General features: G+C 40.8%; 1 protein-coding gene across 1 annotated transcript in view; it reads left to right on the top strand.

Moving 5' to 3' along the window:
• The window catches only part of rtn4rl1b (reticulon 4 receptor-like 1b), a 169,093-nt gene extending 149,324 nt beyond the window's left edge, over positions 1-19,769 (top strand). The window contains exons 2-3 of the mRNA XM_078245920.1: positions 16,617-17,068; positions 18,658-19,769. Coding sequence (XP_078102046.1) covers positions 16,617-17,068; positions 18,658-19,551 — 1,346 coding nt within the window. The 3' untranslated portion in view covers positions 19,552-19,769. The remainder of the gene's footprint in view (positions 1-16,616; positions 17,069-18,657) is intronic.
• Positions 19,770-25,287: the final 5,518 nt, after the last annotated feature.

Raw genomic sequence — 25,287 nt, 5'->3', positions numbered from 1 at the left:
CTGACCCTAGAAGTTAGGGATAAAGTCCTTTTGTTGCCATCAGACTGGTTAATTATTTTCTGTTGGAAAGTTCTGAAAGGGAGGAATCTTTTTATAGCAGGTAAAGGCAAGGCAATGGTAACACCTGGCATACAGAGGACACAACATACAACATGAACAAAATCCAAACAACACTGATTGTTATCAATGATTGTTTTAAAATTGTAAATTCACAACAATCAATTCTATATATGCACATGTAAGTTTTTTCTGTACCGAGTTAAAATGCCAATTATGTCTCGGGTCAATTCAACAAGGCGGGTACCATTAATCCACAAAGTGAATACCAAACAGGACTTAAAGACTCAAAGTCGTGTTTTGCTGCCCTCTCTGGTTAAAAGTTTTAAGCCTGTTTCACCCCTGACCACGCCCTGCATCAGTGATAGGTGTTGAACTCAAACCCAAATTACAGGTGGGAAACCTGCCCCAGACCACAGCAGAACATTGGTCTGACAAAAAGCGGAGATCTCGGTCTGGATCAAATTGAACCATGGTCCGGTTCATTTCTAGTGTAAAGCATTTTTTGTATGGTTCCAACTTTTGGACCAATTACAGGAAGTTCTGGCAGGCCAGCGCCACATTATAAGAGTAGCATAGCTGCTTTAAGGAATAGCTCAGTGTGTAACGAGTGTGTGATCGAGAGAGAGAGAGCAGACAGCTGTTGGCGAAATTACTGTAGCAGTTAAGTTGTAAAGTGGTGGTGAATGTACAGCGTAGGTTTCAGTTTGTCTTCGAATAAACACTGCAGCTCATCAAGACCCAGGTAAAGTTCCTGTGTCTGGCTTCTCAACTGCTGGGTAAGGTCACGGTGGTTAGCCCAGTTGAGGAAAAAAAACATATGATTTTCCAAGAGGACAAGAGAGCGAGCATACAAGAAGACAGGAAAGCTGGTCGACAAAACAGTCAATTGCAAGTATAGCAATAACTCACGTGGGTAGTGACAACAGGACATAGGTATAGTACGTCATGTACAGTTCTTTAGTTCGCTGGCATTATTGCAATGTGAAACCAAAACTAACCATATCAAATGTATACGATGTAACAAAAAACACGGTGTGAAATGGTATTGCTCTTTTTAAATCTTAATTAGAAGTGGAAATGTTCTTCACCTCTGCATCCACTATTTTCCTTTCTTTCACTCTCTTTCTACATCTCTACACTGATACGCTCCTCTCGACACCATCTCTTTACCTCACTCCCCCCTTCTTTTTTCTGCCTCTCCCTCTTTGAAATACCACACTCAAAATTTCTTCTTCTCTCTCTCTCTCTCTCTCTCTCTCTCTCTCTCTCTCTCTCTCATCAGCATCATCCAGCCATATGAACTGAGATGGAGTCTGACATCTCCTTTTGCAGCCGATTGTCTGAATATCATGTTGTTTATGACTCAAGGCAATATTCAGGGGAAGGCTTTTCTTTTTGGTCATACGTCGAGAAAGTTCAAGGAACCAAGTCATTACATGCGACGAACATGAGTCTCAGGCCACCACTGTGGATAGAAAAAAATAAATAAACCACTTATCTTGTGGAAGGTCTGCAGCAAGGCACTTGGCTTTATAAAGAGAGAGGGGATTGGGAGCACTCTCTAGCGAGTGGTAGTTGCATGCAGACAAGCAGCTGACAGGGAGGGGAAAGCACTCACAAAGCTGAGTAATTTACCTTTAGAGAGTTCAGGTTTACAATAGAGAGGAGGAAAGCAAAATAGAAACTTCAAATGGCAGAGCGGTGGAAAAAGCAACAGCACTCACAACATGACAAAAAACCCTGAATGTTTCGTTAACAGATCAAGTAATTTGTCACGATCCTCAGATTCACCTTTATGGATGAAACACAAGCATCGGGGCAAAGTTATAGAGTACAGAGGAGAATGGTCCGAGTGATTCAAGCTGATAGAAGATCAACTTTGACTCAAATAACCACTCGTTACAACCGAGGTATGCAGCAAAGCATTTGTGAAGCCACAACATGCACAACCTTGAGGCGGATGAGGCCGGGTAGCCTATCACTCATCTCCACTAAAAATAGGAAAATTAGGCTACAATTTGCACAAGCCCACCAAAATTGGACAATTGAAGACTGGAAAAATGTTGCCTGGTCTGATGAGTCTCGATTTCTGTTGAGACATTCAGATGGTAGAGTCAGAATTTGGCCTAAACAGAATGAGAACATGGATCCGTTATTCCTTGTTACCATTGGGCAGGCTGGTGGTGGTGGTGGTGTAATGGTGTGGGGGATGCTAGCCTATCAATATGGGCCAACATTTCTAAAGAATGCTTCCAGCACCTTGTTGAATCAATGCCACGAAGAATTAAGGCAGTTTGAAGGCGAAACGGGGTCAAACACAGTATTAGTATGGTGTTCCTAATAATCCTTTAGGTGTATATAAGAGTAAGAAATGTATTATTGGGTTGTATGGGTTTAAGGTTTTGGTGATGAAACACTTTGAAGTGAATCTTTGGTTTGGTGTTGTGCTTTTTCAGTGACTCACTAAATCCCATAAGCTGCTATAGTATCTCTAACGGCCAGACCGTGGTTTCATCCCACAAGCCTTCTGCTTTGTAGTTTTGGGAAACAACAACAGAATCAATTAAACAGCCAGGGGGACATAGCATGGGGGAGGAAAGGAGTAAATGATGGCAGAGACAGGTCGTAAAAAGGAACAGTAATTTGAATGAGCAAGAGAGACATTACCTATATCCATTTGTGGAAACGTAGCATTCAAGAACGATCGCTGTTTAGACTTGAAAGAAATGACAATGGAGGCTGGTGCATTTCTCAGGAGCGTAGACTCAATAAACAGGCGCAGTTATGTGTGCTAGATGGAGACACAACAGTGACTCAAGGGCAACTCTTATACACTGCAGAGAATTGAGAGAATGAAATGATGATAAGTTATCATCCTCAGCTGGAGCTAGACTATATGAAACCAAAGACGGACTGAATGAAGACAGAACAGTGGGAATAAAAAAAGTGGAAGACTGAGATGGAATCCAATCGAGAGCAAAACAGATCTAAATTCGTTTTGATGAGAATTGAACAAACAGTAGTCTTTTGTCCCCCCCCCCTCATTGTGAGAAAAAGTTACAGTAACTGAAGATGTTTGTTGGGAGAGTGTTGGAGGCATGCAAGGTGATAAGCCCTGTAGAGGCCCAGTACATTAATGAATTGACATTACACTAGAATCAATGCTGAAGCTCTCAGGGTCTGAAAAACTGCACTTAATGAAAAGGGATTACTCTCTTAAGATCAAGGTCTTCCACTTCTCCCTTTCCCCTCTGCTTATTATCTTCTGCTCTTTTGGATTCTGTTGTGTTTTCTTTCCTCACTCCCCCACCCTTTCTGAAGAAAATTCACATATTTTAATTGTGTCCACAATCTGACATGGCATCCCCAATCAACTGGTTTAAATGCAAAATAAGTCTGGAAATGTGGCAGGGTGCCATTTGTTGCACTGTAATTAAGTGAGAGAAGCTCATGTAAATGGCAATATTATGTATTTATAGCTATGCAAATTGATTTGTGGGAATTTGAGTCTCTGCTTAAGGGAATAGTTTGTTCATAATCTGCCTTTTCAATATCAGAAACGTTTGTCTCCCTTAGGTTTGAAATGTGGCTCTGCAAAGTTTGTTGCTCTTTCCTTTGAGGACAGTAGCATCTCTAGTTAATTGATTCACAGCAACTACAGTGGATTTTAAGACAAACAAGACATATCAAAATCTAGAGAAACGTCTCTAACCATTCCTGCAGCATTGATCCATACTCTCCAGCACTGGCAACCACTCACAGTTTCTTCACAACATAGTGAAATACATTTTCATGACACACTAGTCTCGTCATAGCTCCTAGCCCCAACCAAAGGCGTGTAGCAAATTTTAGCGATTACTTGGTGCTTTGATTGTTTGTTTGGAACGAACTGAGCATACTAAGCGAATGGATCAACGGGAAAGTGGATTATGTTGCAGGAAGGGTTTGAGAACTATCTGTATTTTGGTACATTTGAGTCTGGGTCTCCAATTGAATCCATTGTCACAACTGTAAATCTAAACTGGCATCCTCCGTGATGGGGTAAAATGCAAACTTTTGCTGATAAAATATTACTTTAATATGCCTGCATCTACTGAATACAGTTGACATATTATTTACTTCATTAGTTATAGGAGCGGTGACATGTTCATTATTTTGTACACTGTGTTGGTACAGTAGATTCAGTTACACTTATGCCTGTGCTGTGTGTGTCTTACAGCGCTGACTTCCATACAGTGAGTCCTCTTTGTCTCTTGGTCATCCAACGGTCTCTTGAACTAATGAGCCACAATGCATTGCTGTTCCCTCACTCACTTTTCTGCTTGATTTCACATTTCTCCTTGCCTCTTTGAAACCATTAGTTGAGACTGTTGAAACTGTGTGTGTGTGCGTGCGTGCGTGCGTGCATGCGTGCACATGGAGCACCAAACTCTCACCTGCTATGAATAATTGATCTTCTGAATCTAGGCCGCATGAGGTTTGTATGCAAGGTAGCGGCTGCTGCAGCGGAAGGGTACTTTACACTGTGTTTTAAGAGAAACATGTAAAGGGGTACCAGGACATGGAGACTGGTGAATTGGAAAAATGCCCTTTTTCAGTGAAGGTATAGTCTTTACTGACCTGATGGTTCCAAAGCAGAGCTGCGCAGCTTTTAAATCATTAATCCCCAAAAAGCTTTTAGAAGCACTAGAGCCAGAATGTGTTGTGTGTGTGTCTAAGGTTAGTGAACGTCATTTGTATACATGTCAACATAAAGCAGTTTTAATCAGCAGTTTCTCAAACCAAGATTAAGACATCTAAATCACAACAATGTCTGCTATAGAAAGGACGAGGTGGTGGAACGGAGGTAGTTGACAATGGGGAAAACACGTCTCAGAGTTAAAGGAGAATTCCGGTCGATTTCAACACGTAGCTCTGTTGGTTGTAAATTTGGAGTGCTGTCAGTAGCGAGAAAAAACGAAAACAATCTGTGTTGCCTACACCGTGTTATCCTCCTGCTACAGTTTGCACCCAGGAGGCAGAAACCGGGAAAGTTTTAAACGTGCTTTTAGCCTCTTAACATGTTCGAAATGTCATTACAAGTGCCTACCCATGTGAAGTGATTCCTTCCGAGTGAACACAGTGAATCTGACTGCAGTAGATGTGAAAGAAATGCATAAAAGTTCTGCTAATTCAGCTCTGTTTAGTTCCGGTGTTGAGACGGCAATGCGAGTGCTTCGGGACCGTCTACAAACTACAACATCGAAAAGAGATACAAAAATATTTTCAAAAATTGGCATATGCTTATTTTTTTTTTAAGTGCTGTAGTACAACTAGCAGGAGACAAGTTATAATTGAGGTAAGTTTGGAGACACTACCTTATTTAATCATTAAATGAATACATATGTAGTTTGTAACTAAACAGAGCTGAATTAGCACAACTTTTATGTATTTCTTTCACATCTACTGCAGTCAGATTCACTGTGTTCACTCGGAAGGAATCACTTCACATGGGTAGGCACTTGTAATGACATTTTGAACATGTTAAGAGGCTAAAAGCACGTTTAAAACTTTCCCGGTTTCAACCTCCTGGGTGCTAATGCTAGCAGGAGGATAACACGGTGTAGGCAACATCGATCGTTTTCGTTTTTCTCGCTACTGACAGCACTCCAAATTTACAAACAACAGAGCTACGTGTTGAAATCGACCGGAATTCTCCTTTTAACAAAATGTACTCTTTATTTCGTGTTGATAACCAAGCAGCAACACAACAACAATTCAGGAGCTCAAACAAATTGAGTATTTGTCTGGTAAATAACATGAAATTATTCATGTTAGTAAGTGGACATTGTTAAGTCATGCAGTAAACTGCTCTCGGGCCATCCTTCCATGGATTATAGTGTTTGAACTGACAGGTATCTGAAATAAAGGACACCAATAGATAATAAAAATGCAGAGCAAATTGAGACACATTGTGGGTTACATCAGCGTGCTATTGGACTACTTGGAACGTTATTTAAAATGACTTATTATATTTTTTGTGTCACTGTATGAATTCCAAAGGGAGAAATACATCTTTTTTTTTTTTACTTTCGGTTGCAGCCCTGCAGCCTGCTTTGGCCATTCTGCTCTGCTTTTCTAAACACTGTGTTAATTTACTAAATCCATGGGGAAATTGCACTGTTTTGTTTGGCCCCTTGCACAGAAACATCAAAGCACAGGGTGAGTTAAAGAGCAGCAGCCCTGGAGCTAGTAATAATTCAATGCTCTCTCTTATGATTCTTCATAAGGCAGATGCTGGCTGACACAAAGCATGCAACTAGGTCCTCTGGTTCATAGTGTGACTACAGTACCAGTGCTGTAGACATGTTTCCAAAAAGTCCACAGCTACTCTTTAAAACAACCCTCTGATATTTCCCTCTTTCTTCCTTTAATTCTCTATTAAGTTAGCTTGAGTTATTACAGTAATTTTCTCCAAGATATTTCTTTGTCCTTTGCTGCTTTTCTCTCCATCTGTCTGCACACTGTCACAATATCACCACCACAACTCAGCTGTCACTCTGACCGAGACAGACAATGATTGGCTGTGCTGTCCTCTGTCATTGACATACATGCGCATGACTGAACAAGACACAGCAGCTGGACGAGCCAGGCAGACTGACAACCATCCAGCCTGCTGCTAAAGCTATAAACTCAGCTCCAAACTTTGGGCAACAGAATAACTGTGTCTCAAGTGTGAAACCGGAGGAAGTGTGTGGGATAAGGGTCCTGTGTGGAAGTCTTGTGTTCAGTGTATGACAGCCTTAAATGGGCTCGGTCCAACAATAAAAAGGCAACTTAAACAAAAGCATTGATTTATTTACATAATCAAAATAATCAAACACTTTACATACACGTTCTGCCCACTAAATCCAGAATTTCAGTGACACTGAAATATGAAAACAGCTGAACAGGCGTGTCAATTTACAAGGTGATGGTCTCCACAACACAGCCTTATGTAATTTAAGTATGTCCTTTCTGGAGGTTATCAGCAATTCAGCATGTATGTTTCACTATATATACTGTAATGTTTGCAGTGTGTACACTACATTTACATTTGTTTTTAGCCAATTACTTTTTGGTCATTTTGATTAATAGTTAAATTTTGCTATAACCACCCACTTTATTTTTTTTAATCTATAAAAGACATTAAATAGAAACTCCTTTGTTCTCATTAATTATTCATTTGTCCCAAATATGCCATGTACACGCAGTACAAAGACCTTTCAAGATCACAAACAAAATAAGCACTACCTTTACCCCTGTGAAGAGGCCAACTTTGTTAATTAAACTGCTGTTAACCAAACACCCTTGCTGGTTGACTGGCTCATATTCTCTGACAGCAATGTTGCTTGACTTCTACTAGTGTCGCTTAAAGCAAATTGCTCATAAGCAACAATTCATGAATTGTTACACATCTGAAGTTGCTGTTTAATTCCGGATGAAGTCTAACTGGAATTTGCCACATGCTGTGATAATGAGACAGATTCACCATGCATTTTAGTGCCACCAGCGTGTGAGATGACACGGATATCAAAGACCCATCTTGTATACTGTGAAACGGACTGAAAAGATTTCTCTACTCCTACATTATATCAAACACCTTCAACCATGAAAGATAATTATGGGCCACTCAACCAATGGGAATTGCATTATAAATGCTTTCTACCACCTGCTGGACTACATATGGATACACTTTGGATGATTGATATAGGACTGGTAGAACCATTAGTTTAGTTTGGCCAGTGCAGTGCAATACCGCCGCAGGGAGTGCAATATATTTGAATCATTTGGCTTTCTGCTGTCATGATGAATGCATGTAGTTGGTGGCCGATAGTATTGCCCCCAACAGCGGTGATTTGGGTAGTGTGATGTGTATGTTTTTGCACGGATGGTGTGTGTGTGTGTGTGTGTGTGTGTGTGTGTGTGTTTGTGTGTGCTGTATGTAAGCATGTGTATGTGCGTTTTCTCTTTGTGTGTGTGCATGCACGCCTATCAGCGTTAAACAGAATGCTGTGAAGGCGTGAAGAGCAAAAGACAGATGAGCCTGCGAATGTAAGCAATTATCATTAACGGGTACTGGACATCCAATAATTCTGTTACTTAAAGGTGCCGTAGGTAGGACTGCGAAGATCCAGGACTTAGCCAAAAAATGTGAACATCGACAACTTCTTACCCTTGGTATTAAACATCTGTGAATAGCTCTTCCATCAGCCTTGCACCTCTCTGCCTCTCAGCATCTTAACGTTCCATGTTTGATACAAAATCAGCTAAATTCACCTGCACATTCTCCATAAATCTTTAGTCTGTATTCTGTACATGCTGCATATGGTGCCGCTTGTTTGGAAGAATTATTTGTAGGCCCTCTGATTCCAGAACCTGAGAAACACTGCTGTCACTTACATCTTCACTGCCTTTTTCATGTGCGACTTCCCTCTGGTTCGCTTGCTTGCTTTCATACGTTTGTGTGTTGAGAAGCACTATAACCAGTGATATCCTCACCTCTCTGCAGTTGCAACTGTCTGCACTGTTCAGGTGCGAGAGAGACCTCTGTCATAATTGTGTACACAAACTTAGTATTTCCTCTATCTGCAGTTTTTCCATCATATATTTTTACTTTCTATTTTCTTCTGACTTTGTCCATTCCAAAATTATGAATCTAAGGAGATTTTTCGACATGGGCACCTCATTGGCCAGCCACTGCTGCTCACAATATCAAACAGCTATAAAATAGCACTTAGCAGACATAAATATCAATAATGTGGAGAACACGCTGCTTTATTTAACCCTGACATAACTTGGCACTCTATTGGCCAACCTGCTATGTGACTGGGCTCCCTTGACTTTAACCGTCCTTCTGCCTCGGCAGGGATGCAATCAGAAAAATGAAGCAGTTCATTCCCTTGAAGTGAAGCCAAACCTGACAGAAGAATGATCAAATCATAATTTTTGTGCAGGAAGTGGTGACGCCGTTGAAAAACGTTGACACAGTTTCACAGCACACACTGTGCCGACACACATCGCACGAATCAAAGGAATCACACGACAAAAGAACCAAATGTGAATCAATAGTGCAAGCCCTGCTGGTCTGAGAGCAGCTTGTGCATTATAATTTGCTACTTCTGAACATTTCTTTTTAACAGTATCTTGAATGCTCAAAATACTCTTTTTTTTTTTTTTTTTCAAAGTTGTGAGATGAGGTGACCTGAGGTAAAAGCTAATTGATCTCTCTCATAACATCTATATCAATCACAAAAGAGAAGATGGTAGAAAAGGAGACAGAGAAACATATTTCGTAACTCTATTAAGGATTATGAAGGCTTAAACTGATCATCAGAAAGATACCCTTAATATTTAGTGAATTCATACAAATAATTACAATATTAGCTGTGTGGCCTAATTTATTTGTAGCGTTCCAGCATGAGATAAGACATGAGGCCAGTTGTGATGCACGCAGACACACACACACACACACACACACACACACACACACGCACGCACGCACACACATAAGCATCTCTCCGTTTGCTGATGCCTATGCACCAAAATAATATCACAATGAAGTGCTATATTTCCGAAATATTTCCATTCTTCTGCATTTCTCAAAGATCTCAGCATTGTCACTGTTCTCTCCCATGTCCCTGTCACTACTAGAGAAATAGTCAGACAACCTTATGAGGCAATATTGCCTGCAGTGGAGCCGGAGAATGGTAAATGAGACACAATCTATAACATTCTGCAGTAGGCTGGGAATATATATATATATATATATATATATATATATATATTCCCGAGCAGAAGTGTTGCTGGTCACAGCTGTTGGCAGGAGTGTTCATGTGTGAGTTTGCTGTTCAGTCAGAAAATAATGGCAGCAATCAATGCTTTTAACAAGTCAACAGAGACAGTCTTTTAAAATGGTTATGAGAAACAGCTTGAGTTGTGTGCCATTATTGGGGTTTCTTTATCCTTTAAGAATATATGCATTTGTGCATTTGTTCCAACACTGTTAATTAAAATAAATATGCAATCATTGACCCATACTGGAAATGTCAGACGCTGATGTTCTATTCAGGGCATTGTTCAGCTTGCTGTGAAACTAAGGCTTATATAAAAAAATATAAATAGAACATTATTTTATATATTCAACAATGTCCTATAATGTGGAGTTTATGATTACATACTAGAGATGTAAACTGAATACATGAACAGGCAATATGCTCTGAACAGATCGTAGAAGCATTTGAATGCTTGCAGTAATATTGCAGTAATTTTACCACCTGATCCAATATTGAAGTCTGGCACCCTGCATGACTTGACAGTAGATAGGAAAGGACAAACTAAAGTTAGGGACCGTTTCAAAAGTGCATTTTTGTCAATGGCTTTCCCTTATTTTTACACTTAGAACAAATAGAACAACAGTCATGCAAAATGACCAGTGTTCAAAACTTTTGTTCTATTTCCACTATGTCATTTCCACCCAAACTATTAAGAGCCAAACATCTCAGTTTAGAAACATACAGATATTTTGACTTAAAGAGATACAGATAGCAGCACTGTCTTACACCACTATAACATTGTATAGTGTAGTATAACATTACAGATCGTGATGCAACTAGCGATTATTTTCAATGTTGATTAATCGGCCAGTTATTTTCTCAATTAATCGCCTGGCCTATAAAATGTCAGAAAATAGTGAAAAATGTCAATCCCAGTTTTAAAGTCTTTAAATATATTGTTTTCTCAGTACAAACCCCACATATATTTTGTTTAATAATATAAAACAGAAAAGAACATGATATCCCCATATTTTGAGAGGCAGAAGACAACATTTTCTGCCATTTTTGCATGTAAAATGACTTAAACGATTAAACATTTTTATTAATTATTAAAATAGTTGGCGATTATAACCATATATAAAATATAACTAAATTGATTGGTTAACTAATCTTTAGTCTATATAAACGACGTTCCACTTCCGGGATTGCTCCGTTGCCGCCGGAAATTCCCCCGGATGTTCCTCTTTTTGGCCAGATGTCCGTCACCTTCCGCTTTCTTTGTGTTGTCATTTTAAACTTCGGTGGATTTCTGAGGACTATGGTTAACTGCTCCTCAGATCTCTGCAGGGTAAATCCAGACAGCTAGCTAGACTATCTGTCCAATCTGAGTTTTCTGTTGCACGACTAAAACTACTTTGAACGTACACGTTTCACCAAAACAAGTTCCTTCCCGAGGCTATTTTGCAGCGGCACCGTTGCTCCGTCTGGCGCTGAGCGCCGCCCAAGACAAATGTGATTGCTTTAAAAAAAAAAAATAAAGCCAATAAACCAGAGCACATTTCTCTCCCACCCTGGAATGCATTGTTCACTAGCTATTTCAGCTATCACATATACACTTAGTGACAGCACACTTAGCTCCGCATGGTGATAGCAATACTGCACACATTTTGAAGACGAACGAGCCCATTCAATCAATAATCTAATATAATGCTTCACTATTAATAACCACTGTGTGCATGAAAATGCCTGTGAACACCTTTGGGGTGTGGAGTGAGTCGAGACATTATTTAGAACCAGCCAATAGCAGGAGTGAAAACACCGGGGTGCTTATCAGGGTCTTTGGAGAGACACAGGAAATTGAGTTTGTCCAGTGTAATTATAGGCAGAGTCACACAGCTCTACAGACGTACCATTTCCCTCCCATTAGCAGAGATGTGTTATTCATGAGGGCAAATCTAGTGTGAACTATGCTTCACTGATATTCTACGCAGTCACTTCTCAGTCTGCCAGGGCACCGGAGCCATTGTGTTTTATTAATTTATTTATCTATTTCCGTTTCGGCGCCCCCACAGAAAAAAAGGGAACTTGGTGATGATGGGGGTCACGGGGGGGTCAAACGTGCTTGTGAAGAGGTATCAATAGTATTTTTCCTCAGTAACCAGCGGGAAGGAAAAGGGGGGTGATGGGAAGCTGCACTGGGAGAAACCTGGAGGTGAAAGACTTGTGACGAGACTGTTAATATACATACAGCCCAGACTCCAACCAGAGATAGCTACGCCTTTTCCTTTCCAAAAACACATTATCTCTCTTTCAGAACCTCTCCTTTATTCTTCCAAATTCCAATAGGCACTATTGGCATATATATGCTCCGCTGTGTCCAAAGCTATTTATATAATACAATCTGAGCTGAATGGCTCATTGTGTAAGCGCACAATGCAGTTATGATACACATTAATTTCTGACATTTTCATTTAAGGACAACATTCCCACACAATTCTTATTTTTTCCTCTGTGCTTCTTGGATTCAAAGCTCTGTAAACAAGCGTCATTCAGCCTTTTTATGCTTGTCACACTGACATGATCTGCCTCATTCTTTCCCAAACCTGATGCATGCGTTAATGCTTGACAATGTATGTATTAGTGTATCCACAGAGAGCTTACACATATATATTCATGCAGTAATGAACATTTGCGTGTACAAGTGTGAATTTACATTTACATCTGTATTTAAAGTAGTGTTTGGAGGTGTGAATCCATGGGGCGCTGAGATCAGTGAGCTAACAGATGTTAAAGTCTCAAGCTGAAAATAAGAAAAAGGCTGTATACTTTCCCTCGTCACTCAATACACATGCAGAAGGTATGTATGAGATACTTTCAGCATCTAAAAGAGAATCCACATCATATATTCACGTCTTCTAAAGCCTGGGATGAAGTTAAAAGATTTTGTTTGTAGGGAAGGAATAGAGGAAGATATTACACACCCTTATCTGCCATGGTTTTTCTCTGCAAATAGAGGTATTTGGCAACGCGGTAAAACCAGCCATTTTAGTGGAACAGATTAAGCAGGGTAAAGAATCTATTACTTTGTCCTGACAAGCTGAGGGGAGTGAGAGGAGAGGAAGTGCATCCTTGTGTCCAACGTGATTAGCAGATCACTGATTCAAATTGTCTCACTATCTCGGCAGCAGATCTACGTTCTCATTCCCTCGCTTTCCCCGTGTATCACACTTATCACGGTCTGCCTCTCGGCTGCTCAGATCATTTTCCTGTTAGAGATTTGCTACCTAATTCTATTGACATGCATGAAGTGAAGTGTTAATGGAAATATTTCAAGTCCTCAAAAAATATAATTACTGGAGTAGTAAGATCTGTTTAATGAACAATGGAATCTCTTGGATGAATTCCTGCTAAGGCAGGTGATTGAAATCATTCAATCTCAGAACAAATGTAAAAGTAAAAGACAGATTCAATTTGTTGTATTTCGTGTGTGCTTTATGGAAAGGCTTTGTCTGTGAGGGTCAATATTCTAATAAAATACGTGCATCGCAATTACCTGGTGGCTGCTGCTTAATGCAAATGTTCCTCAAACAGCGTCTGGAAAATCTACTGTCTTGTCTTGCTTATTTGTCTGATAAATAAAGCAAACCTTTATTTCCCAAGAGTAAAAAAACGTGTCATGCTTGATACATTTTCACGGAAATGGCGAGTAGAGAGAGAGAGAGATCGAGATGAAAACAGCTGCAGAGTGACAACAGAGTGAAACATCGGTGGCAAATATAAAATACCAAAGGATCCATGTCCTGACGCAGGTCATGACATTGACATTAAAAAGTAAAAAAAAAAAAAGGCAAGGCCTATTGTTGTGCTGTCATGGAATGGAATTATCTCCAAAGCAAAATATCCACATACATACTAGCACACATAAACACACACTCAGATTCAACCTTTTGACAGTGTTCAGCCGTGAAGAATCACCTCATTTCCTGGGCACATTTCTGGTTCAGGAGGATGCATGCATTTCCATTGTTGCCCGGTGGCAGGGCAAATAGGATTAGATCCGTGCCCGAGAGAGCACACTCCTGTTCAGGTGACACACAGCTCCATGCTCTAGCTCTGCAACTAGACACAGAGAATTGCTGTTAAAGGTCAGTGGAGTCAGACGCTGAATGTCACAGCTTAGCCACAGTTTGGTAAGAAAATACCTCAGATAAATACGCCTGTCTCTCGGTGGAGAGCAAATCTGCAGCTCCTGAATCTCCAGCATAAAAGACCCAGGATTACAGGGTAAGTTAAATAGGCAACAGAGGCATATCGATTAGAGGCAGTGAGTCAGACCTCTGCTACGCTGTGAATAATAAATTGAGTAGAAGACAGCCAGGGGTTGTCAGATGGAACTTCCATGATGGGCTGTGAGTTGTGCTCATTTTAGATGAGACTGTGGATAAGTCACATCTCCAGTCTGAGGACCTGGGGAATCGGGTCACCGATCAGAAAGCGCCTCAGAGCAGCTTACTACAAGTTTAAATAAGCATTACACTCCCCATTTAGCAACAAAAAAAAGACTGGTCACAGCCTCCACTCGCTGCAAAGTAGTGCCGATAGACTTGGAGTCTTAATAGCACATCTCCCTAAGGTAGCAAAATATTGGAAAGGGTAGGCTAATTTTTGAAATAGCTGCAGAGGTACCGAATCCAACAAGAGTGTAGCAAGGATCCAAACAGCTTCACTGAGATGTTTTGTGACTCACTGGAGCAGGTGTTATTGTTTGCCATCTTCAATAGACTTGTTATTGTGGGCCTAAATACACTCAGTGGATTCAGGCAGTAAACTGTGACAGAGAGGGTCCATATGTGCAGCACGTGCTGTAGCACAAGTTGAACCAATCACAGAGGCAATATCACTTCTTTGTGAAAAACAAAACACAAAATGAACTTGTGCTGAGTAACACATGCCCACATTTGGCACAAAATCAGAATATAAATTAATTTGCAAAACCGTGACTCCAACCCATTTAAATTTAGCTCTGTTTCCTGACCTGTGACCTGTGTTGTACAGTATGATCTCAGTATACTATACTGCTAGTAGAATGGCAATGTCAGCCTGTCAGTCGTTTAGTCGGTCCACCTCTTTGGTCCTGAGGGACCGTTCGGTATTTATGGAATGGACCACCGGAGGAAAATAGTGGAGGGTCATGTCTTTTTATTCTTTGTTGATGGGAGGGTCATCCATTTTTTTTAGTCTAGGGGGGAGGGTCACCCAACTTTTGTATTCATGAGAACAGCAAAATTTCAAAGTGGCTTGTTTGGTGCATATTTATCCATACGAAAACATACCAGATGCAAGCTTTTATTTTGAAAAGTCGAAGCTGGAGGACTGTACCAGCCGGGAGGGCATGCATGAGACGGGAGGTCTCCAGGCTGCAGCCATACCCGACTCAAATATCCTTTCGGTCCCGGTGATTATTTGTGAAATTGTGCAAACGACAGCCTTTTCAAGGCATTTGAGAAGGACGGAGTGGTAGCATGCAAGCCCCCAAATTGACGCTTGTCTGAGAAATGGAGTTTTGGATAATGTTCAGCTTCAGCAAGCTTACCTATGCTAAAATATACAATGACTGAGGAAGCCTAGTGACGAGTCCATAGCAACCAGTGTTGAATTTGTTATTTCCCAGTGTCCTTTGTTGAATGGTCTCAATGTTTTATTGTTTTATTTCATGTGAATACTAGTTTACTAGATGAGTAACTTAGTATTTGAAGTAATGCAGTAATGCAGGAAGTGTGCATTTAGTTCCCATGCTTATTGTGTTTCCACAACTGTGTTAGTGAGTAAATCTACTGAAATGGCCACCACACCATAACAGAGGAGTGTGATGGGTAAGATGAGAATGCAGAGGTTTAATCACGTAAGTCATGGCTGTAAAAAAACAATGGCTATCTGTATATCAATAAATTGTTGGGGAGGGTCATCCCTTTTTTCCATATCATTTTGGAGGGTCGTCCAAAATGTATTGCTGGTGAAGGGAGGGTCAGGTCTTTTTTGATTAAAAGATCCCAAAGCTCCTCCGGTGGCCCCTGAAATAAATAACGAACAGTCCCTGCCTGAGATATCTCAACAACTATTGGATCTGTTGACATCAAATGTTGTTAATTCATGGTCATGAGGTTGGCATTTGTGGTTTAAAGTGAAATATTATGACCTTTGCCATGGAATGTCCTACAGATATCCAAGGTCCCGAGAGGATGAATTCTTTGGTGATCCCCTGACTTTTCTTTCAGTGCTACCAGCAGGTTCTACACTGCAAAGCTAATGGCAACCAATCAACTTCTGCTGTACTTTGTGTTTAGTGCTACCATGCAAATGTTAACCATGCTCACATGCTAAACTAAGATGGTGAACATGGTAAACATTATTACTGCTAAACATCAGCATGTTAGCATTGTCACTGTTAGCATGTTAGCATACTGATGTTAGCTTTAGGGGCAAGTAGCCTACAGCTTCACAGAGCCTCTTTCAAGGCTGTCAACTCTCAGCGTTGTTCATATTTCTCCTTTTCAAGTTTTGATCGAGACAAGAAGGCACCAACTCTAAATTTCAAGTTAAAACGCTTTTCCTCTGCACTTATTAATGTTATTTTCTTTTTTCTCTCCTGTCTGTCTTTGGGGTGTGTGTGTTTGTGATTTATGTCTGTCATCTCTTTCTCAACCTTCCTCTCTCTCAACCTGTGTGTCTGTGTGTGTATGTGCGTGTGTGTTTTCACTGCAGGCTGTGGGCTGGAGTTCCTGCTGGTTCTCTGTGGGCTTGAGTTTTCCTGGTCCTGCCCCCGTCACTGTATATGCTACACTGCACCCAGCACCGTCACCTGCCAAGCCCATAACTTCCTGTCGGTCCCCGAAGGCATTCCTCCTGACAGTGAGCGCATCTTCTTACAGAACAATAAGATCCATCGCTTACTTCGGGGCCACTTCAGCTCCAACACGGTCACTCTCTGGATCTACTCCAATAACATCACATACATTGAGCCGTCCACCTTCCACGGCTTCACGCTGCTCGAGGAGCTGGATCTGGGAGACAACCGCCACCTGCGCACCTTGGCTGAAGACACCTTTCACGGGCTGAATCGCCTCAATGCGCTTCACCTGTACCGTTGTGGGCTCAGTTCACTACCTAATAACATCTTCCAAGGCCTCAGGAACCTGCAGTATCTCTACTTGCAGGTACATTAGACTGTTTTCTGGTTCTTTTTACCATTACCGACTCTATTAGGGCTGTCACTTTTCCACAAGAACAAATTTGAATTAACACATACTCTATGCAAATTAATTTGAACACAACCCACGTAGACTAATCCTAAACTATGTTGTATAATGAAGTTTATTCACAGTGCCTCCGCTGCCTCACTTGAGTGACAAGCTGCGTTTTACCTTACCTTTATACACAATTTGTCCATCTGTGGTGTCAAATCTAAAATTCTTCTACACAGTACTTCTCAGATGGTTTGGTGTCATGATTATCCATTCAGTGCTGCTTGTTAGTTTTCTCCATTTTGTGAAAGTAACAACAAATGTCTAATTCGCTGAAGGCAACAGGGTCAATGGGTCAGATGGACGCTCCAGTTGGAGTGCAAGGCATAGTCTGTAGCGCTTAGTCAGATGATGATCACAAATTTATACATTGTGCATAGGATGCTGATTCACAAAATGTATTGATGGCATGTAGACAGTAATTCAGTCAGGGCTTCCCGCAGCACTTTGCAGTTTAGGCGGCCGCCTTAACAACACACGCCTGCCGCCTTAACTAAGTCTTTAAAATATATATATATCCGCCGTGTCACTCTGTCCTGTTTGAGTGGCTGTAATGTACAAGTCGCATCAACACAGTCTGTAGGAAACAAGGTAACAGCGAGTTGTCAAGATACCACCAATCACAACGGAAAGAGCATTTGCTGGCGGTGAGTGTAACTGTCGTTTATTCACATTTAAAAGGGATAAATCGCCATTTCACAGTCACATTGGCGTCGGAGTTTGTCAACAAATGTGCGGGCAGCTGGGGCATGCCCGGGCAGAGACTGGGTGAGGGGACTTACCGGAGCGGTGGCATATGGCAGGCAGAGAGCATTTATATATGTATCTCTGTCCTTTTCTTCACATCAGTGAGGCTTTCTTCTCTTGTTTCAACGAAGTAAATACATGATGAAGTGACTGGAACTATCCGTCACCTCTCGCGCGTGGATTCTCAATGTCCCGGCTGTTGCCCGGTCTTTGAGACACAGCTGTTGTCTGTTTTTTCAGAAATCACTACACGCGGTTCACAACACACGGTTAGTTAGCGTAGTTAACACTACACACAGTGAAATTACGTGTCCTGTTTATTTCACGCATACTATCTGCTTAGAGTGAGTGAAGCTATGGGCTGAGCTCTGTTATCTCAGAGTTGTTTTCTTTTGGAGAAGAGTTGTCAGGCGAAGTGGAAGAGAGCGTGTCACGGAGGATAATGGGAGCCATGCGAGTAACACTGTTATAGCACATTTTTTAAACAGTTTAATGAGCTTAAAATTGCACATTGCAACGTTATTTTGAAAAGCTGGTTATTTATTAATTATATATTATTATTTAAATGTAATATTTAGTGTAGTGTGTAGTACAGAGTTTGTAGTATATCCCCCCCGGTCAGATGGCAACCCTACCATCTTAACTAACAAATATTCTGCAGGAAAACGAAAACCCTGAATTCAGTACAATAATGTTGAAATGAAAACATGCATATTATGTAATCTTGTGATTGTGTGCTCTCTGCATCTCCTCAGGATAATCATCTGAAGTTCCTGCAGGATGACACATTTATGGACCTCCACAACCTGAGCCACCTGTTCCTGCATGGAAACCGTCTGTGGAGCCTGAACCAGAACACCTTCAGAGGCCTTCGAGCCTTGGACCGACTGCTTCTGCACCAAAACCAGATCGAGTGGGTTGACCGCCTGGCCTTCCATGACCTGAAACGTCTCACCACCCTCTACCTGTTCAACAACACCCTGATACAACTGTCTGGACAGTGCCTGGACACACTGCCGGCATTGGAATACCTGCGCCTCAATGACAACCCCTGGTCATGTGACTGCAAGGCCCTGTCGCTATGGGAATGGTTGAAGCGTTTCCGAGGTTCGACATCTTCAGTGAGTTGCCAGGCGCCGGCCGATATGGTTGGGAAAGACCTCAAGGAGCTGCGCAAGGAAGACTTCCCCAACTGTTCACCAACTGTACCCAATTCTGAGTCCAGAGCCCAGACTAACAATTTATCTGGCACGGTGAATCCGTCTTTGAATCGTGGTGTAGTGGTGGGCTCTGGAGGGCAGACCCACATAGTGCACCCCTCGAGGCCTGGCCGTTCTCGGAACTGCACAAAGCCTCGTAACAGGGTGAGCAAGGGGAAGGGTGACAATGAGGTTCACCACTCAAAGGAGGTCATGGCAGACAAGGAGGATTCCTCCCCGGATTTCACAGACGGAGGCAAACATGACCACACTTCCCCAGATGGCACCATCACACGGAGGAAGCACAAGTGCACTCCCCGGACCACTGTTCGCCCCCCTAGTGGGGTTCAGCAAGCCAACAATAGGGCAACCTTATCCCAGTCATTACTACATGTCTGTGCCCTCTTTGTAGCCTTGATAACGACCAATATTGACTTCATTCTCCGTTGACCCCTCAGAGGGTTTGGCAAATGCTAATCACAAACACAGCCCTCAGACCCTCTCTTGCTCCTGCACTACAAGGCCTGTGTGTCTTTTGTGTATGTGTGTGAGTGTGATTATATGTGTAAATGTAGTGTCGGGAGCTTTACTGTTCAGACTGAAACAGGCATCAAACATCTACAACAGAAAGACTTTCAGCACAAAAATCGATGAGACTGAGAGACTCAGAATGACAGAATGATGAAAGGTTCATGCAGACCAAGCTTGTACTGCCACTTATGCCGGTATGATTTCATCTCCATGTGTTGATAGCTTATGTATTTTTTTAACTTCTGTTAACAGTTGGTGAAAATGAAGAAAAAGAGAGAACATATTTGCTAGTTAGCTCTGAGACAGATAAGCTAAGTGCTCCATCCAGCTTTAATTGTCAGTTCACAGTTTGTAAATTGCTATCAAGAAAGTACAAATGGTAAGTCGATGACCCTATAAAGCCTCCGGCTTCAGTCCCATCTTACTCTCATCCTTTTCTGCCAAATGTAAAGTGTAAGCATGGCAATAAATTGTCGGTCAGTATTAGGCATAGGAATGTGCCATTATCACAAAATGGAAATCTATAGCCACAGATATTTTAAGGCTATAAACAGAGCAACCACTGAATACACTGTATGAAGCTGTAGCAAATTGTAACAACTACTCTCTATATAATGGCGGATTTTTTCAGGTACTATACCAACCTTTCTGCGTACTTCAGTGTTTTTTTAATTAGTATTAGGCCTACATTTCTCACACAGCTCGGCTTCCATCTTCATTCACACTTTTCTCCTTCCGTGCAACTGAATATTACGCTGCTAATTGTTTTAAGACGACGAGGACTACCATGCGCTATTTTCATTTGCTTGGAAAACAATGTGTGTCTCTGGGAGATGTGAATATTGAAGAAGTATGTCTATCTTGTGTCGGATGTTGTTCATTAGATTTTTCTAAGACACAAAATGGACCTACGTACAGTAGAGACGGATCCCTGCTGCGAGGTCAACAGGAGCCTTAGAGGTGCAGGGTTAAAGGGGGCGTTCTCAGTTTCCCTGTTATGTTGTGCTGAACTGATCCCTCCTTAGCGACCTCCCGCATTGAGAATGTGAGGAACACATTTTGTTTCTTACACCTAACTAACACACCACTTAACTTCAAAAGGAATACGAGAACAAGACTCGAGAAAAAAAAAAATGTGTGTCTACCTTCAATAACTCATGTGATCAATAAAAGATAAAAAAAAAAAAAAAAAAAAAAAAAAAAAAAAAATGGAGCATGGGGGGAAAAAGGAATCATGCAGAGAGAAGTAATTTACTGATGTGATTGTTCATGGATGCGGGGGATTCCAAGACAAGAAAATCCTTTCTGAAGTAACAAGGGGATGCAGTACAATGCAGATCGACAAATGGACAATTACGGGAAGTCTTGCTGTTCTTCTGGAGCTTTTGTGCCTCCCTTAAATATACTGATAAGATGGTGTTTGTATCAATGACGTGAACTATACCAATAACAATGGAGACAAGAGGACTTCTTGCAGCGCTGATATTAATCACTTACTGTATTACTATGAGAAAAACAATATCAGTGACATTGATGATGATAACAGGGTTTTCTGCTCCTCCTGTCAGGAAGAGCCTTTTGATTTTTGGTGATTCTTTTATTTTACGTATTTTTTCACATTATATTTTTAGAACCTTTTATTTGTTAATGCACAATTCCTCACCCCCTATTTCTTGTTCTACTGTATGCCTATTCATCTTCTTTCTTTGTCACAATTCAATTGTTCAGTAAGTTATCATCAGAAAACAGTACAAAAATGTTTCTAAAGATATTAAAATCTATATCTTCTTATGTCTACCGTTGCAGTCTGAGTCTGTTTATTGCTGCATTCAGGGTTTGCAGGCTTATTTGGAGAAAGCAAAAAGGCATGCTCCATCCCCTCTTCTTGCCATTCTTTCCTTTAAATTCATTTAAACCAGAAATTGATTCTGTCAGCAAATTTAGCTTTTTTCCCACCCTGTTTCACCCTCTATCTTGGCTCTAGTTTGCAATTTGTCTCCCCTGATCAGACCTGCTGGCTGAACTAAAGCTGCTTTCTACAGACAGATCCACTCTTTCTGTGGGATTTACAGTCTACAATGTAAATCGAGAAATGTTGGACAGAAATAGAATAAAAAAAGCCCATTTCATCAACATCCTATAGAAGTTCCTGTCCAACAGGAAAAAAAGAAAATGCAAAAATGACATGCAGACTATGGTGTGATATATTGCAGTTCAATAAATCATTTAAAACCACTAAGGATATTAATGAGAGTGTCACATGGAATCTGTAGATATTCCAGGCTATTATTATTATTAATGGGCCTTTAGAACATGAATTCTATTTCCTCTTCTTGAAATTCCCCTCACCGGGATAGAAATTGATCCACAAGTAAGTGTTCCATTTAACTTTTTTTTTTCAAATTCTGTTAAATGATAAATGAGCACAGGAGGAGTGGTTATAGGCATGGACGAGAGTGGGGTGTAATTATATTCAAACTGATAGCAGGTCTGACATCTGGTGTTTGATGCTCTTCTACTGACCAGTTTTCGCCCACCTCCCAGCTCATTCCAACAGCCACCTCATAACTTTTCTGCTTTTCCTTCACATAACTCACTAAAATCATTCTTTTTGGTTGCATGATTAAACATTTTATTCCTGGAACAGCACAAAACACTTAAATGAAATTAATAAAGCTACAATTGTTTTACACTAAATTTAGCTTTGGCCAGAACCCAAAGCCCACACAAAATCTTGCCAATTTTCTGGTTTTAATGATGTGAAAAACGAAAAACGATCTTTTTGCTTCAATGCCTCCAAATATACCACACGTACAACACATCCTCATAGCTAAACGACAGTATAGGTCGATTTCCAGAGACTCCCAGAATGACACATACAACGGTTCCATTTACTGCTGCACAGTCGCGTTTAAATCATGTGACCGTTCTATTTAAAGGTACAATATGTAACTTTTCTGCATTAAAATGTCTAAAACGACCATAGGCCCTACCTATGTCATATATATATTTTTTGAGTTGTGTAGTTACACTATCCCAAATGTTTCCATCAAATGGCAAACCCAGAAAAATCTGTTATTTTATTTTCAGACACGTCACGTTTCATTTAGTCGCCCGTCAGTGGCGTCATATAACCTTTCACCATCTAGTTACTCATCAAAACACGGGCACCCAGATGCTACGTTCGAGAGACTTTGAGCTGGTTACAGAGCACCGTGAGCTGACGGTCGTTTCGGCGGACATTACGGTTAAGTTTAGGCCACAAAATGACTAGTTAAGTTTAGGAAAAATATTGTGGTTTGGATTAAAACACTCCCAAGGAACACGCATTTCCTAGGTTAAAGTCTTTTGGGTTTTCCCCGGGAGGCGAACGCCGCTCCCAGTCCGGTGTTTTATCACCCACCCATCAACCACGACCTCCAACCTATGCGGCCAGCCGTGCTCTTATACAGCAGCAGTTAATGTGGTGCATACAGAGAAAAAACAACAACATGGAATGCTTTTGAACAAATGGTTCATGAGAACAGGCTGAGATTTTTCCGTATCTCATCCATAACGATCAAGTCCAAAGTCAGCAAAGGGTGATTTACTTTTTTCCATGTTCATGTTTGACTGAGCTGAATGAGATGTTAAATGATAAGCAGGAAAAAAATGAGGCATCGCTGCATCCATTTGTAACTATTTGTGGGAGCTGATGGGGTGTGGATTCTGTAATAAGCTTGTTCACATGCACACAAACATCCATCACTGTAATTTAGGTGAAAAAAAAAAATACTAAACTGATGTGCAGGGAACTTCATAAATCTGAGAATAAACATGCTAATTTGCTGTGCTAAATGAAACATTAAACATACCTAAGTTATACATTTTGTTGAGTTGTGTGCTTTATCCCAAATGTTTCAATGGCGCCATTTAATCTTTGAACCCTGTAGTTACTAGGGGTGGCACGGTTCACAAAACCCACGGTTGGGTTCGTATCACGGTTTTAGGGTCACGGTTTTCGGTTCTTGTTATTTTTTCTTTTAATCTTTAACACTCCAGAAATATACTTCAGCATATGATATATAGCTAAAATTAGCATATTGAATGCATGTTGCACAATGCTTGGACACAGTGGCAGTTCTATCTATTGTTTTTTTTCCGTTGTCATCATAGGTAACATGAAATCCAAAATGTTCCCACACACCAGACTTATCAGTTCCTCCAGGATTTCGCGATGTCGCGATCACGCCAATTTACGCGAATTCAACCAGTATGTGGGTTGCGCCCATGAAAAATTTGCCAAATCTTGAAACAGCAAAATAACCTGTTTGGCAATGGCAGAGAAGATTTGGCAAGTTTTTCATGGGTGCAACCCACATACTCAGCGCTGCTGCTCATCCCACAAATGCATGTTCCTTACAAATGGGGCACCATTTGAAAGGGAACTAAACAGGCTTTCCAACGGTATAAGATGTATTGCCAAAGAGCATTGTTACCACAGAGAAATAATCTACCAAACACAAATTTCCTCACTTTTTGTGCTAAGTTTATTTAACAGACAGACATGACAGTGGCATCAAACAAGTCTCTGCAAGAAAGCGAATAATCGTATTTTCCAAAATGTGGAATTATTCCTTTAAGGTGTTAAACGTTTTGGAGTGCTGGCTGCTTGTGATGTGCAAACAACATGTTCCGGCATCAGCTGTCTGTCAAACCAAGTAAGAGGCCACAGTTTTTTACCAGGAGTGCACAGCCGGGGAAAGAGCAAGGAGGCCATTCAAATCCGACACCAGTGAGCATTCTTGAATATCTTGCATATATGACAACCATTATTATCTCACTGGACTTCCACACTTACTGTAGGTCTGGTTTTAACCACTGAGCCAGTTCCAGTGGCTGGTAAAGACCATGACATGTAAATAGCAATAACAAAGCTAAAAAGTGAACCCTAAGGTGAGTTATGGTATTAAACTGATACAACCATTTCCATATGCAAATATAACCTTTCGAAAATGTGTTCATATTTCAAAAACTAAGGACTTGTGAAAGTTTAAGGTCAAAATTTGACTTTGGACTATCATCATTTATCAAAGTTAATTTTCGACTCATTAGGAACAAAACAGACAATTAGACATTTTGCTGTGAAATCGATTTATAATACAGCTCCTCCAGGATTTCGCGGCCTTTTTTTGAGATTGCTGTGGCCCAAAATGCCTGATTTTGCGGAAGCTTTTATAAAAAATTTTGATAAAAGTTGCGATGTCTTTTGTATGTTTGTTGCAATGACGTTGCGGGAGACAGTGAAAGTTGCAAAAAAGTTGCGATTTTTTTTTTATAGTTCTTTAAAAATAAAAAGGAAACTTGTTTTGGGGAGAATAAAACTACTCTGGGCTGAGATTTCCTAGTAACCTTACCAGAGAGGCTCAGGATGCTGCAAATGTTGGTATAATATGAAAATGGATGGTGGATTTAAGACAAAAAATAATAATGTATTGAATGAATTAAATTTTAACATATGTGTCAGTGGCCTGTTGATCTTTACATTGTTAGTTAATTTCCTAACCTGGCCTGGGACACTCATTCATACGGTTTGATAAAGTACTGACTTTAACTTATCATTGCACTTACAATAACGAGCGCAGCTGTCCTCAATTTACAGTGGGGTTCGAAAGT

The sequence above is a fragment of the Sander vitreus genome, chromosome 3 (assembly GCF_031162955.1).
Source record: "Sander vitreus isolate 19-12246 chromosome 3, sanVit1, whole genome shotgun sequence".
Taxonomy (NCBI): domain Eukaryota; kingdom Metazoa; phylum Chordata; class Actinopteri; order Perciformes; family Percidae; genus Sander; species Sander vitreus.
The sequence above is the reverse complement of the archived record's forward strand: the minus strand, read 5'-3'. Positions and strand labels throughout refer to the sequence as shown.